A 15,493-nucleotide genomic window follows, 5' to 3' on the forward strand; every position below is an offset into this window, starting at 1 on the left:
ACACAGCCATGGTTCTCCAGAGCCAGAAGGGGTCAGAGGGGGCTGGAGATCGTCCCAGAGGACTTAGAGCTGGGTCTGCAAAGGGGACAGCTGTGTCCCTCCCTTTCATGGCGCTTGGAAACCCAGGCAGTTCCAGCCACATTCAGCTTTGTTGGAACATTTGTGACGCCACAGACTCTCTGATGGAGAAGCAAACAAGTGTTAGCAATGACTCCCTTTCCACACTAGGAGCCCTTAAGGTTTGTAATTTCTCACGTGCTGATGGGAGTTGTAGTTCCTGGCCGCGGCTTGCATGGCTGGTGGAGCAAAGCGCCCCCTGGCGGTACAGGATCTGAGCGTCCCGGGTCCAGCTAGTGCTCAGGCGCTCCAGGGCTACACTATACATTCTGGTCCCTGAAGTGCCGCCCCCATCAGGGCCCTTGAGGGCTCTCCCCTGCTCCATCAAGGTTCTCTCTGTGTCCCTCACTCTCTTGCTCTCTCTTCTTCAGTTTTCTTGCTGCGATTGCCCACCTGCCTCTCACCCCTCTCCTTAAAAGCCTTCAGGCTCCCTTGGACAGCCCAATGTCTTTCCATCTCTGGGCAGAGAAGCCTGGGGTCTAGTCAGCTCAGCCTAGCCGCATAGATGGCTTTGTCTCCTCCCCTGGGTCCACCTGAGGAGTCCAGGAATGGCCTCATTTCTGCTCTTGGCCTTGGCAGCCATGGTCCAGCCTCAGCCCTGCCTCTCTCCTTTTTTTTCTGACTTCTTTTGTTTGGTCCCAATCACTTTTTCAGGTGGCTGCTTTCTATTCCCTCCCTGCAGCCTGGATCTCTGCAATGTTATTTGCTTTGACCGCAGTGAAGGTGAAGGAGTGGGAGGAGAGGTCTGACTTCTGGGTGGGGCTAACAGTCTGGGTGGTAAAAGCAAGGTCAAATGCATTCCCTTTTCTGGTCCTTGAGCCCCCTGGCTCTGTCAGTGTCTGAGCAGCAGGCCTGGTTGCTATGGAAACAATAAAGCCCCAGAAAGCTGTGGCTTTAGTTCCCTAGAGGTCCCTGTCCCCTTTCCATGCTGGCTGGCCCTCCTCCTCACCTGTCCCCTCAGGGCTCCCTCCTGTTCTTTATCGATAAGGTTCCCTGTGACCTCTCTTTCCCTCACAGCCCTGTCTCCAGTTCTCTTCTGACCCACTGCCGGTCCATCTTCGTCCCCTTCTATGCTGGGCTCCCCACATCACCATTAAACATATTTTTGTCTTTCCTGGCTGCTTCACCTTTGTTTCTGGTCCCCTAAATAGACAGAGGCAGGGATTCAGATTGTCCCTATGTGGCCCATGCCCTACCCCCCTCAGCTTGCTGTCCTGTGGCCTCAGGACACAAGACCTTGCCAGCTGCAGTGAGGGCTCTGCCAGGCACTGGGACAGCAGCTGGTGCCTTGGCATCCGGATGCAGTGGGCGCTGAGTGTGGGCAGCCTGCCTGGAGGGAGAGAGGCAGGCTGTGTGTGCTGGAGAAGAGTTCTGTAGAATCCGCAATGAGAGACCCTCACTTTCCTACATGGAACTGCGGCTCAGCCCTGCCCCTAGGGGAAGGTGGGTGCCTTGTTGTGGCCCTCCGTGCCCTTCACATCGTTTCTACTCTTCCCTGGGCCTCGAGAGCATCTCAGGAGAAGCTCAGATAGTTCAGCCTCTGCCTAAAGACCCTCGTGATACAGTCCTGTTTGCCTCTTATCCATCCAGGGAGGAAGCAGGATCAGTATTTGCTGACAGAGAGACAGAAGTCGCTGCCTGAGTGCAGGGCTTCTTGTCTCTCTTGATTTGGAATCGGGTTCTCTGCCCCGTGCTTGTGCTCTGGTGTGTGAAGTTGAGGGGCTGGACCCCAACTCTCTGCTTCCAGTCATGGTACTTTTGCTTGTCACCCACTTGCAGACCGCCAGCAATCCCCACGGCTCTTCCAGGAGTCATGGCTTCCCCCCAAAGAGGGGCAGGGGAAAGGACCTTGGGCTGGGTGTTGTGTCCGTGTACACACACACACACACACACTAGCTGGGTGTTATACACATACACAAAGACTGGGTGCTGTGTCTATATGTACATACATAAACACACGCATATGCACACAGGTAATTCATATCCGGGAGCATACACACACGAGAGCCAGGCCCTTCCATGCCACTCCCTTGGCATCTATGGGTCACACACCTGGTACTGTGAGGTTTCTTAGGTTGGAGGATGAAGCTGGGAGAGGAGGGAGGTCTGGCATGGTGAACATCCACCGGAATGCCGCAGAATGGCCTGTCACTTGGTGGATAGCCCTGTCACTTGCATTGCCTTCCCATGTGTCGTGTCCCTGTCCCTTTCTACTCCATGGCTTCCTGCTCTTCTCATCTGTGCAGGGCTAGGCAGACCTACTGGTCCCATCACTTAGGGACAGTCCTGAAATTGCCCCTGTCCCTGGGTACTGAGAATAGCTGTTACCAAAGATGAGGCAAGTGGAGAGGTGGGCTGCTCAGGAGGCACTCCCAGGGAGACAGCAGGCGGTCGGTCTCTTGTGTCTCCCCCACGTGCCTTTGTTCCGGGGTGGCAGGGGTTGAGAGCATTGCTAGAGTGGAGACGGTGAGGCCTGTAGCTTTGTCTGGCCCTGTGGCAGCTTAATTGTCAGCTGTCAGTGTGAGAGCCACTTAGCAGCCTCCTGCTTTGGAAATGGACCTGGGGGGAGCTGACTTTTGGTAGCAAAGACAGCAGGGTCCGGGTTGACAGGATGTAGGAGGGGAAGAGGGCCTAAGTTTAGAGTTGGGACCACAGGACTCCAGTGTCTAGGACCCGTGCTTGGGTTGCTGGAGGTGAAGGGAGAGCCTCTGGTGTACCCCACACACTCAGCCTTCTCCCGTTTTCCCAAACCATGGCGTCCAGGCAAGGAGGAATTTGTGGCAACCTTCAAGGGCAATGAGTTCTTCTGCTACGACCTGTCACACAACCCGATCCAGAGCAGCACTGACGAGATCACACTGGCCTTCCGCACCCTGCAGCGCAACGGGCTGATGCTGCACACGGGCAAGTCGGCCGACTACGTCAACCTGTCCCTCAAGTCCGGGGCTGTCTGGCTGGTCATCAACTTAGGCTCGGGTGCCTTCGAGGCCCTTGTGGAACCCGTCAATGGCAAGTTCAACGACAACGCCTGGCACGACGTCCGGGTTACCCGAAACCTGCGCCAGGTAGGGGGAGCAAGAAGAAGGTCAGGGGTCAGCTGTATCTGGGGCAGGACATACGTAGAGGACACAGAGATGCCTTGGGTTGGGGTGGGAGAAAGCAGGGCTGGGCAGTGAGGTACGGTTTGGAGAACAGAGTTTGGAACTGTGTGAACCTGAGGTGTGGCCTCAGCTGTGCGCTAGGCTTCAGAGACCTCATCAGCTAGGGAGCTGAACTAGAAGGAGGCTCTAGAGCTGTTCCTGGGCAGAAGCCTGAGGCCAGGAGCAGAGCTGGGCTCAGAATGGTGGAGCAGCTAGGGTTTCAAGGTGTGTTGCTCAGGGATCGGGTGATGGGCAGGAGGGTGCTGCGGACTTGGGAGGAAGAAACTGGAGCCTGGATGAGGGCCTAGTGTGTTGTGGGGTGGGAAAGGGGTCCTGTAGGGTGGGCAGCAGGACACTGAGGAAAAACAGAGATACAGAATATGGTCTCCCCTGCAGGGGCCTTTCCCAGGACAGGGATAGCTGAGAAGGAGGCAGCAAGTGGCTGAGAGTCAGAATCAGGGAGGGTGCCTGGCCCTGCTGCTCACGGGGTATTTGCTTTTCTTCCTGTGTGACAAAGCCAGGCTTTCCATCATGTCCGTGTTCACCTTCTGCTGGCTGAGCCAGCCTGTAGAGGAGGCTCAGGGAGGTTTTGGGGGTCAGCCCCTGCATGTAGGATGACACCCTTCTCTGCATCATTCCCTGTCTTTCAAATGCTGCATACGTCCTCTTAGGAGTGGCCACTCCTCTTCACCACTCTCAGGGTCATCCACAGTGGCTTCTGATGATAAGGTGTCTCTCTGGCCAGACTGTGCTAGACAGGAGCCTTGTGGGCAGTTTCCAGCCCTAGGACCTCCCCGTGTCCAACCACATTGACCTCTCTTCACTACTAGGTGAGGCTCCTGAACGTTCCCTGGGGACTCCTGTCTCTACTTCCCCACAATGGCTTCTCTGCTGACTTACTCTGGGGACCCCAGTTCTTCATTTTCTTGGGTCCCCAGCCTTGTAGCTAGCGGGCAGCAAACTGTTGAAGCTTCATCCTTCCATGGTTAAATGCAACCAAGAACACCAAGCAATCCTGGCTGTGGAGGCTGCATCTCAGGGTTTCATGGCTGCTCTCTTGCTAGTGAATTCTTTGGACTTCCTGTTTCCGGTGGTGGTCAACACCCTGTTGTTGTTCATCTCCTCTACTCCTTTCTTCCACTGGAAGCCTCTCAATGGTGCTCAAGATTCCTGCTGACCATCTATCCCTCGTACCTGCCCCTCATTTGACATCACTAGGGGATAATCTGATGTAGAGTCCCTCCCCTAACACCTCTCCCTGTGCCTCGACTATGTCCTGACTAATTGTACTGCTCTTTCTGGAAGCCTGCAGCCGCCTGTTCCCATCCTATGTGAATGTGCCTTTTCTCAGTGCCCCTCTCTCCGTGCTCTGTAGAGTGACACGTTTGTGGAGTGACCTCTCCATGCACACTCCCACCCTGTGTCCTGTCACGCCATTCCCCAGTCAGAGCACCGCCTGGCATGTTATCCCCCCCAGAGCAATCGGGTGTGTGCAGTGCCTCTGTGATGCTTTCCGGTGTAGCACACCTTTTGTGGGGAAATCTGCCTTAAGGGGGAAGCCGTCTTAGGTGCCTGTTGCTCCCTTCCTTGCTGTCCCTAGGACTGGAGCCGTCTTAGGTGCCTGTTGCTCCTTCCTTGCTGTCCCTAGGACTGGAGCTGTCGCTGCTGCTATCTTCTGCGAGTCACTGCAAACCCACAAATCTTCACCTGCCATTTGGCCAAAAAAGCATGGTGAGCCATACCGGATACAGAGTGGAGAAGGATGTGCACCCTGCCCTTGCAGCTTGTGGGACAGGATGGAATTGTTCCAAATAAACAGAGCAGGGGCTGGGGAGAGGGCTCAGTGGAAAAAAAATACTTGTCACACAAGTGTGAGGACCAGAGTTCAGGTCCCCAAAACCCTTGGAAAAGCTGGGCAATCACGGTGGACACCTGAAATCCCAGCACTTGGGAGATAGACAGAGGGGTCCCTAGGGCACTCTGACTAGCTAGACTATCGAGATTGGGCCAGCTCTGGGCTAAGGGAGAGGCTCCATTTAACAAAGGAAGAGTGGTTAAGGAAGCCGGCCAGTGACATCCAGTGGCAGCTTCAGGTCTCCACATGAATTCACACACGTGTCATGTGCACTCATGCCCACACATGTGCCCACATATGTGAACACACATATACACACAGACACTCACACCACACACGTGCAAAAGTAGATGAAATACATAAATGAACTAATTTTAAAAAATGATCAGAATAAGACAGTCCACATGCCCAGTGGACCACAGAAACAATGATGGGAATTGGGAAATTTCCAAAAAGGAAGTAGAGGTCCGTGGTAATGCTGAGCCGCTCTCATGGGTGCAGTGACTGACACATGACCTCAGCACACGAAGTGTAGAGTGTGACCCGTGTTCATGTCTTTCTCAACAATGTACCGTCATGAGTGTAAGTTGATGACAGATGGGAATTCTCATCTACTGGGTTGTTCTACAAAGTGGCTCACAGACAGGGTATGCTGACCCAAAAGCAGGGCGATGGACCACAGAGGGTGTCCACTTAAAGACCTTGATGGAGAACCCTTTTTTCAAAAGGTTCCTGGGGAATTTCTTTCACTCTAGAACCCACGGGCGTGAGGTACAGGACTATATTTGGGGAATTCTTCTTGGCTTAGCTCCAAGGCCATGCTCTGGAGTTGTTGTCCTCGAGCAGGGCCCGTGCCCTACCAAACCCTTTATCTGCCTGTTTTCTGAGACTTTCGAGAGAAACTTCTTTGTTCTTGTTGCTCCAACAGTGTCTCTTCATTCACACTGTGCCAATGTCTGGAAGCTTTCTGGGTCATCATAACTCATGGGGTGCTACTGGCATCTTGTGGGTAGAGGCCAGAATTTGAGCTATCACTACAGTTTGTAATGCAGCCCCGCAACAAGGAATCGTCTGATCTCAAATGCCAGTGGTGCCTCTAGGGAGAGTCCCTGTTCATCCAAGTGTGCAGAGAGTCTAGATGACATCCTAGGATTTGAAGAACCCTGCTATAAACACAAGGGTGGTAGAGGGAGAAGTGGCTTTTACCAGTGCTCTACCTCCCTCAAGGTTTGTAGGTGGGAAGTAGGCCAGGGACATAATATAAGCAATGACATCAGGGTGGGGGGTGTAGCTCAGTGACAGACGCCAACCTGTCATGCATCAAGGCCATGGGTTCCATCTTTAACATCATGTGGGGAGATAAAGAGACAGAAATGACAGGGTAGATGGCCAGTGTCCACAGTGCTGCAGCCTCTCCATTATTCTCTGTGTGACTGGAGTGGCTGGGAGAAGCTTCCTGGAAGGAACTTACCCCAAACTAACCAGTTAGCTGTGGGGGTGGGTCAGAGGCCAGCCCCAAACACGTCTGGTGTAGGTGGTCATCCCTAGAACATGTCTTGGAACATAGCAGTTGAGTCCGTGCGGGGGGGGGGTGTCCTGACTGTCACAACATGTTCTTCCTGTCTCCTTTCGAACTCAGCTCTTAAGGCTATCATGACAGACAGTCCTCTGGGGATCTTGGCAGGATCAATTGATCACCACTGAGGGTTCCCTGGGGTCTACTTTTAATCCTAGACTTACTCACCTTTCATACCCCTATGTATTTCTCACGGCAATATAAGAATATGCAAAACCATTTATCTTTAGCCAACACCAAGCTTGTTTTGCTTGCTCAGATGGTGCCTTTTCTCAGTATAGACACTTTCAGAATCTCCTCTGGGCTCCAAGAATGGAGTTCTTCAAGGATGAATTCCTCAAGGCTATAGAGTCTGTAAGGATACGATGGCCCTGGATAGGACGCTCAAGGATGGAGCCTTCAAGGATGCAGTTATCAAAGATGGAGTCCTCAAAATGGGCCCCTGTAGGATGGAATTCTTTAGGATAGGGTCCTCGAAGATGCAGTCTTCAAGGATAGAGTCCTCAAAGAAGGCATCTCCCAGGACAGAATCCTCAGGGATGGGATTCTTAGAGTGCACTGGATGCTGCGGACACCAAGATGATGGATTCCTGAAAAATGGCGTCTCTAAGTATTGAGAGCTCAAAGGTGCGGTCCTCCCTCCATGGATGAAGTCCCCTGTGTGCTCCAAGGAAAGTCCCACTCAAGGACAGAAGCCCCAGACCACTGGAGTCTGTTCCCTTGCCTCCACCTCTCCCAGCACACAACCTGTCTTAGATCCTAGAATTGCAGCGTTCTGGGCCTGGCTATGCTGACTTTCCTTGCTTGTCTCTTCCTTCCCACAACTCTCCCAAGGAGACCACCCGTTCACTCTCTGCTGGCAAAGTCTAAGAGCTGGGGTTTGAGTCAGACAGCTGTTAGCGAGTTATACAACTCCCGAGCTCCAGTTCCCCATAGGCAAAGTGGGAAGGGACTGCTGATGACCGACTGGATGTAGAAGATGTAGAAGATGCTGATGACCGACTGGATGGAGAAGATGTAGAAGATGCTGATGACCGACTGGATGGAGAAGATGTCTTTCCACTCTCAGCACACTGCTTGGCACGATGTGGGCACTGAAGGGCTCACTGCTGCCATGACCATTAATTGAGCTGCTTTTTCCTCCCAGTTTTTCAACTGAAATGGCTTCCCTCAGCCCAGCCCATAGCCAGCTCTCGTCTTTGCTGCCTTGGGTTCCTGAGAACTTGTATTCTGGGCCCCTCATCGCATCCTGCATGTGCGTTAACACTGTGTCTGTTCTCTTCCTCTAATTCCAGTCTTTAAGCAAATTGAGGGTTTAAAACCAGCAGCTGTTGGTCCTATTTAGTTGTTTTTCTAAGTTCTTTCCCTGGTTCATCTCGTTTTCTTCAAGAAGCTTTTTCTTTTCTTTTCTTTTTTTTTCACTATGAGGCTAGAACCTGGGGCCTTGTGCATGATGGTCGGGCGCTCCATTACTGAGTTAAATACCCAGCCCTTTAGTCTCCTTCTTAAAACCAATTGATCAGATTTTGGAAATGAGGACCCATGTCCAGAATGAGCATATCCAGGTTCTTCATATGAGCACGGTCACTGCTTATGGTGGGACACATCTGTGATTCCCAAATCTGGAGGCTGAGGCAAAAGACTAGCCTGGGCTATGTATGGCGTCTCTGTTTCAAACCAGCAAACAAAATGCTGAGGTACCCTTTATCTTCTTTAAAGAGGCTCTGGTTGGCTTCACAGGAGTAGTGTAGCTTGCCCTGCCCTGTTCAGGGCCATGCTGTCTGTGTCTTTCAGACTGCACTGGAATAGTTCTCCATGCTCAAGGACCTCATTTGTCTTTTGCTTCTCACCTGGAGTGTGCGAACGCATCTGTTTGACAGTGTCTCATCATATAGCTTTGGTTGGCATTGAACTTGCTATGTAGTTCAGACTGGCCTCACACTCTCAGAGATCCACCTCCCAGGTGCTGGGTGGGATTAAAGGCATGCAAACACACATGGCCTTACAGAGTTCTTATGACAGTTCTGTGGATCGGAGCTATGACTCGTTTCACTGATGAGAAAACTAAAACCCTTCCCCCACCCCTCAGAAAATAGGCTTGTTTGAACCTGCCTGGGTTAGGAGTTAGGAGGCCATGGAACTTGAAATCTGACCTGAAGCCACTTCATTTCTTTGCCTCTTGCAGGTGACTGGTGGCTTGTTATCTGTGAAACTTGTACAGGAGGCTGAAGTCTCCTGGGCTTCTGACATTCTTGGACAGTCCCAAATCTCACGACCATTCCCTTGTCCTGAGCTGCATGCGTGTGCATGCTCACAGGCTGTACTCAGCCCGGACTTCTGAAGTTCGCATCTGCAGTCCTCCTCTTGGGGTCTTTAGGGGGCTGGGGCTGCACCAGTGGGGTATAGTTTTCTTCAAAGCCGTTTACTTATGGTAAGTTCTCTTGCTTTGATGACTGGCTCCCCTCTGGCTGGGATGCTCTTCTCATTCTTGCCCATTGCCATGCTTGTGCTTCTGGGCTCTAGAAGCAGACAAAGTATTAAGATTTATTTGCTGGCTAGAAGTATGAGATGTCTAGATCTGGGCCTTTCTCCATGGGCCACTGTACTGTAGCTCTGTGCTGGTATTCAACTGTAGGAACCTCCTGATCACCATGACGGTCTGCATCCTCCACTCCTAGGGCTACGGGCTCTGGTCTCACCTGTTCCAACCCTGCTGTTTCTTGGGGGAGACTGGATCTCTTGACAGATTAGTAGAAGGCCTGGGGTTTGGACTCATATCTTTTCCCCATCATCCTGGCTTTACCTGTCTGTTTGGCCCATTGACACTAGAGCTTCCTTTGGGAAGGCTGACCCCAACACCCCCACCCCAACACACACACTGCTTTATTTTCTATAACAAGCCAGAACCGTCCTTGGATTTTTCCTTGAAGTGTTCTCTCCCCAGCCGTGTTCAACTGCTGCAACCATATCGGACAATTCTTTTGGGGTGCCATCAGCCTGGCTGCTCTGAGGTTGACTGTGCATTGCTCTAACTAGCTGGTCCTCTTCATTTCATGACAGTCCTGCCAGCTGGCAGTACAGACCCTCTTGTCACAGGCTAACACCTTGCTCCTAACGTTGCGCTGGGGGCTAGACTCCCCTCTTGCTCTGTAAACTGATTCCCCATAGCTAGTAATTAATATTGGCTACTCAGCACTTCCAGCATCTTAATATTGACTTCTGTTACTTTTGATTATATGAGTCCCTTATTAGTTGCCTTAATCAATTCCTCTTGTGCGCACTGGGTACAAGAGCTCTCTAGCCAACAGAATATCGCTGTCCCCAGAATATCGCTGTCCCCAGAATACCGCCCCTCCCATCACAGTCTCAGCTCCGCAGCGTAGTGTTTGGTGGGTATCAGGCAACTGTGTCCCTCCATCGCTGGTCCTCAGCACAGCGGGCTTGGTTTTCTCCAGAGACCAGGTGATTCTGCGGTAGGAGGAAGAGATGGAGTTAGGAGTACATAGAGAGAGGTACGCTATTTAGAGAGAAGGTCAAAGAATGTGGCGTTTGGTTCAGAGCAGGCGATGCTGAGGTCCTGGGGCCTCTGTGTGCTTTTTTCTACAGGCAGAGGGGGAGTGAATTTCTGACTGGTTGTGAGAGGCAGAGGTTCAGGGGCTATGGGTGACCATGGAAAGAGCCCGGTTCCTGGGAGACTGTTATCTGTTCCAGGGTGTTGAAGGGACGCTTAGCTGTTCATAGGAAAACAAGAGAACAGGGATGGTGGCTGAAGAGCCTGGGGGGCTTTGGGAAGGGGTTAGCAGGGCCCCTGGGCAAGTCAAAGTGGGCAGCCAGGGGTGCAATGGGAGGAGGAAAGAGAGGGAGGAAGGTCTGGGATGGTGTGGACATGAGCCCTCTACAGCCTGAGGAGGGCTAGCGTCCCCTCCCCAAGCCCACTGTGATGGTGGCTCACTCTCTTCGGTTCTCCAGGAAACAATGGAGGGGGAACCCCTCTCTCCCAAGGATCCCTGAATCTATTTGCCCATCCTCCATCCCCAGAAAAGCAGATACCCACGTCCCCTCCCAGGCTGTCTTTGGCCTCCGAAAGAAATTGCCTCTTGTCCTTGCCAGCCCTGTGATTCTCTAGGGGCGTTGCCCACCCTTCTCCTAGCCTGCCAGCCAGCTGGCCTGTCACCAACCAGTTAACTCATTAACACGACATGGCCACTGGTCAGCCAGTTGGCCGGCACCATCCCACTCCTCAGCCAGTTCTCTGGAAAGCCATCTGGGTGACCAGTCAGCCAACAAAGCCATCCGTCCACTTCTGAGTCAGTGCCCACCCCTTTTCACCCCGTGCCCCCTTCTCCCTCCCTTAACTCCCTAACATCTCAGGACTACTAATCCTGCATACCGGGTCTGCTTCTTAACCCTCCCTCCCCCTCTCCTGTTGGAAACCCCCCTCCCCCCTTTGCCAACTCTGTGTGTGTTACTAACACGCTTATAACCCAAGGGACCGAGGGATGGGCAGGGACAGGTGGGGCCAGGTATGAATGAAAAACCGAACTAACTTTCTGTCTCATCCGCGGAATGTTGGCCATCTTTAAGTCTCTGCTTTCTTGGTCCAGTTTCCTCTTTCGTTGTTGTTGTTCTCTTCTTTACTAACCAAGGTCTCTAACTGTTCCCCTTTTCTGCAGACGTCCTTCGGGAGGGCATGAGGGGAAGAGGAATCCAGAGGCGGGGCTGGGGAGGCGTTGGGAGAAGAAGGGGTTTGATTTTGTGTGTGTGCTTTCTTCCTCCCATTATAAGTTTTCTTTAAACACTTCTACTGAACCTGTGGTGGGAGGGTTTGAACAACCAAGCAAATACATATGGCTGTATCTCCTCCTTCCTGGAGTTTCACAGTTGGTCATTTTATTTTTTTCTTTTCTTTTTCGTTCTGTTCTTTTGTTGTCCTTGTATCTTTTCCTTTCCTTTTTTCTTTCTTTTTTTTTTTTTTGACACCCCCTTCCCCCTCTCCGGTGAAGCACGCAGGGATTGGACACGCTATGGTAAACAAACTGCATTATCTGGTAGATATCACTCTAATTGTCTTACCGTTTGGTTTGCCGTGGGTTTTTTAACTGTTCGATTCTCCCACTTTTGTTTCTCTCTCCTCATTTGGTTTTTGCTCTTCCGATTGCTTTTCTTTCTCTTTCTTTTTTTTTTGTGTCCCAGACAACCTTTAAGTTTTACTCCTTATCCTTTAGTTTCCCCTCTTCCCTTTTTCTTTTCTTTTGATCCAAAGTCAAGCCCAAAAGACAAATGGAAATTCAGGCATTTGGCGGGGCCCTGCCCTGTACTCCTGCCTCCTGACAGGTTCTTGGCCTGAGAAACCTGGGGCAGACCCCATGTTCATCAGCTCTGGTTAGACCAGCCCGATGCTGAGCTCATTTTGATTACTTTCTTCTGTTCTTTCCCTTGCTCCTTGGTTTTTGTTTATATTTAGTTTTTTTTCTCTTTGATTTGGTTTTTTTCTTGGTCTCCTGAAAATCCATGGAAAACACCATCCCATGACACGCTACGCTATGCTCACCGTCAGCTCCAGACAGGGGCCCCTCAAGCTGGGAAGAGGGCTGGGGATGCCATCTCCAGTGGCAGCCAGCTGGGCATGTCCCCCTGAGGGGGTGGCCTTGAGACCTCCTTCAAGTCACCAGTTCATAGCAATTTAGGGGCTGCCTCATGCTGACTGTTGCCCCCTACTTCCCAGTCTTGAGGATTCCCAGCTCTGTTTCCCTCACATTTTGCATGGCATGAGTGGTCTTCTTCCCCACCAGGGATAGCGTCCAGATCCCCCCACTGCTCTGCTGCTCTGACTAACACTGTGTTCCACACTGTCTTCCTTCCCTCCAGTCCCATCCCCTGTGTCCCTTGTCTCTCCTGCATGGCCTCTGACAGGGCTTGGTTTCCTTCCCTGTTGAGGGCATGAGAAGGAGGAGCCTCAGAAGAGACAGGATGGGGGCAGCTGTCCTTGTCCTTGCCAAGCTCCTGTGTTTGGGTTGGTCTCCATCCTGGTGAATGCTGTTGTGGGTGTCAGTGTGAAGGCAGCTGGTGTGTGTTGGTGTGTGGGTGTGACTGTGTGTAAATGTTGGTGTGATATTTAGGGGTGTTAGTGGGAAGCCGTGCTGTGTGTTTGGGAGACTGCTGGTTCTTTGCCTGTGTAAGTGCTGGTGGGAACGGGGGCTGCAGGCTTGGATGGGCTCTGGTGAGGATTCTGTCTGGAGGCGGGCTGGTGGGGCTGGTTCTTCAGTGCAGGTGCAGTGCACAGACAGGCAGTGAGGCAGAGAAAGGGTTGGGAGGGCCCCATCCTCCTCCTCCTGCCTGCCTCAGAGAGTGTGCCCTCAGGCCCTGCAGTGTGAGATCCCCTGGGATTCCCTCATGCCTGCCCAATTCCGGCTCCACAGCAGCCAGCAGCCGGTTAGTCATTGCCTATTAATAATGCAGAGTGATTGAACACCAGGCTGGGGACCCTGCAGATGGGCGTGTCTGTTCTCAGGGGGTGGGAGGGGCTTGGGGCAGCTGCCTGATGTGCCCAGCCTACCAGGTCTGCCTGGCTGGAAGGCTAGGGAGCAGGGAGGTATCAACGCTGGAGTGCCTAGCCTGAAAGGCCCTTTATGCTGAAGCCACAATGAACCTTTGCTGACACTTCTATACGTGTGCGATGTATGTGTTTTCCTTCACCCACATAGACTAGTGTCTATGGCCAGTGCCTTCCCAGCCAAGGCCAGTCTGGGACCTTGTGTGGTCTCCCTAGCTTCCCAGGGTTCCAATGGAGCTTGCTCTGAGGTCTGCCCTAGCTCTTCACCGGCCCTGTTTCTCCAGCTGCTGCTTTTGTGAGTTAGCTGTTATCTGCTCTGCTGTCCTTGAGAACCCGCCAGAAGCTGGACGTTAAGAGCTCTCTTTACTAGATGATGAGAGGACTCACCTGGCGAAGTTGTTTGCCATCAAGTCTGATAACCTGAGTTCGATTCCCAGAACCCACATGGTGGAGAGAGAACTGACTCTTCCAAGTTCGTCCCTGACCCATAATTCATGTGTATGTGCATGTACATATATATTTACATACATGACATATAAATCTAACTTTTAAAAAGTGTAATAAAAAAAAAGAACTTTCTCTGTAGAGCTTCTGTGGATGGCCAACCTGTGACTCTGGGGACAGGAAGCCAAGATCAACTCAGGTGATCTACCCAAGTACCAGGAGGGATATCACCCTAGGATTAGGGCCCAACAAACCTTCTTTCTAGTCTTCATGGTGAAATTCTGACCACATGGGCCCAGGCAATTCCCTAAGTTCCCAGCAGACTAATGGTGTATCTGCCCAGCTTGTACCACAAGTCTGTGAGAAGATCAATCAAGGCAGCACAAGTTCTGTGCTCTGGAAAGGAATTATAATTTCATTAAGCTTAATAAAGTGCTGGCCAATTCCCTCTGTCACCAGGGCAGGGATGTTATGTGAAAAGTGGTTCCCTTCCTGTAGCAGACCCGGAGGGACAGGCATCTCTGGTCCCACTGGAGATCCTGTTACAACCCCTTGTTAGGAACCAGTCTCAAAATAACTTCATGAAACCTCAGGATGCTTCAGGGATGTGGAGGAGGAAAGAAGAATGGCTTACTTAAGATGGTCAAGAAGTCAACAACTCTGCCCAATTTCAGGGCTAATAAGAAAGAACCTGCTAAATTCTGAGCCCTTAAGGTCCACACTCCCTGAATCATCAGCACAAACAGGGGGATGAATCTGTTGCCTTGCAAGGCCTTAGAAACCCCTGCAGACCTGTGCTAGGCACTGGACCTTTAGGCCCAGACCGAAGTCAAAGAACGGGGCTCAACAAGTCCTGATTTGCAGGGCACCCTTCAGATGGGTTTCATGTAGTTTTGTGTTTATTTTTCTGACCCACTCATTAGAACTCATAGGATCCGAGTGTTTCTCTTCGTGAGGAGAGTGGAGAGACAGAAAAGGCTCTCCCAATTATCTCTGTTAGTCGAGCACGATCAGGCCAATGAATGCTGCCTTGTGAAGCTAACATTGTTCGTGCATACATAGGGCCTCAAAATAGCATTTTTTTACATTAAGAAGCTTAATTTTTATTTTGTGTGTATAGGTGTTTTGCTGGCATGTATGTGTGTCCACCATTTCCGTGTTTGGTGATCCCAGGAAGCCAGGAGAGGATGTTGAATCTCCTGGAACTAGAGTTATAGATAGTTGTGAGCTGCCATGTGGGTGCTGGGAACCGAACCCTGTCCTCTACAAGAGTAACAAATGCTTATAACTACTGAGTCATTTCTCCAACCTCCCCTACTCACTTTTTCTGAGACAGGGTTTTCTATATAGCTCTGGCTGGCCTGGAACTCACGGTGCAGACAAGGCTAGTTTTGAACTCACAGAGATCCTCCCGGTGCTACCTCCCAAACACTGGAATTAAAGGCATGCTCCACCATGCCTGGCTTTCTCTCTCTCTCTCTCTCTCTCTCTCTCTCTCTCTCTCTCTCTCTCTTTCTTTTTACAACTTTATGTATTTAATCTATTTATGTGTGTAGTGAAGAATGTCATGGTGTGTGTGTGTGTGTGTGTGTGTGTGTGTATGTGTGTAGGTCAGAGGCCAACTTAGATGAATTGGTTCTCTTTTTCCACCATTTGGGTCTGGGATAAAGCTCAGGTTATGGGTGGCCTTGGCAGCAAGCACCTTTATTGGCCGAGCCTCCTCTAGCTATCTCCCTGGTCTACATCCTGAGTTTCATTTACATTTGATGATGCCTGGACTCTAGGCAGGAGGCTGAGCTTGTCCCCAC

At 51.5% G+C, this 15,493-nt stretch overlaps 1 protein-coding gene across 27 annotated transcripts in view; it reads left to right on the forward strand.

Moving 5' to 3' along the window:
• Nrxn2 (neurexin 2) overlaps positions 1-15,493 on the forward strand; it is a 114,041-nt gene that overhangs the window by 34,380 nt on the left and 64,168 nt on the right. For 12 of the 27 annotated variants that reach the window (XM_075973274.1, XM_075973290.1, XM_075973284.1 and 9 more), the window contains 2 exons: positions 2,881-3,182; positions 11,692-11,736. In XM_075973274.1, the coding sequence (XP_075829389.1) occupies positions 2,881-3,182; positions 11,692-11,736 (347 nt within the window). The remainder of the gene's footprint in view (positions 1-2,880; positions 3,183-11,691; positions 11,737-15,493) is intronic. The other 15 variants (XM_075973277.1, XM_075973278.1, XM_075973293.1 and 12 more) reach the window with 2 other exon arrangements.

This window comes from Microtus pennsylvanicus, chromosome 5 (genome assembly GCF_037038515.1).
Source record: "Microtus pennsylvanicus isolate mMicPen1 chromosome 5, mMicPen1.hap1, whole genome shotgun sequence".
NCBI classification, from domain to species: Eukaryota; Metazoa; Chordata; class Mammalia; order Rodentia; family Cricetidae; genus Microtus; species Microtus pennsylvanicus.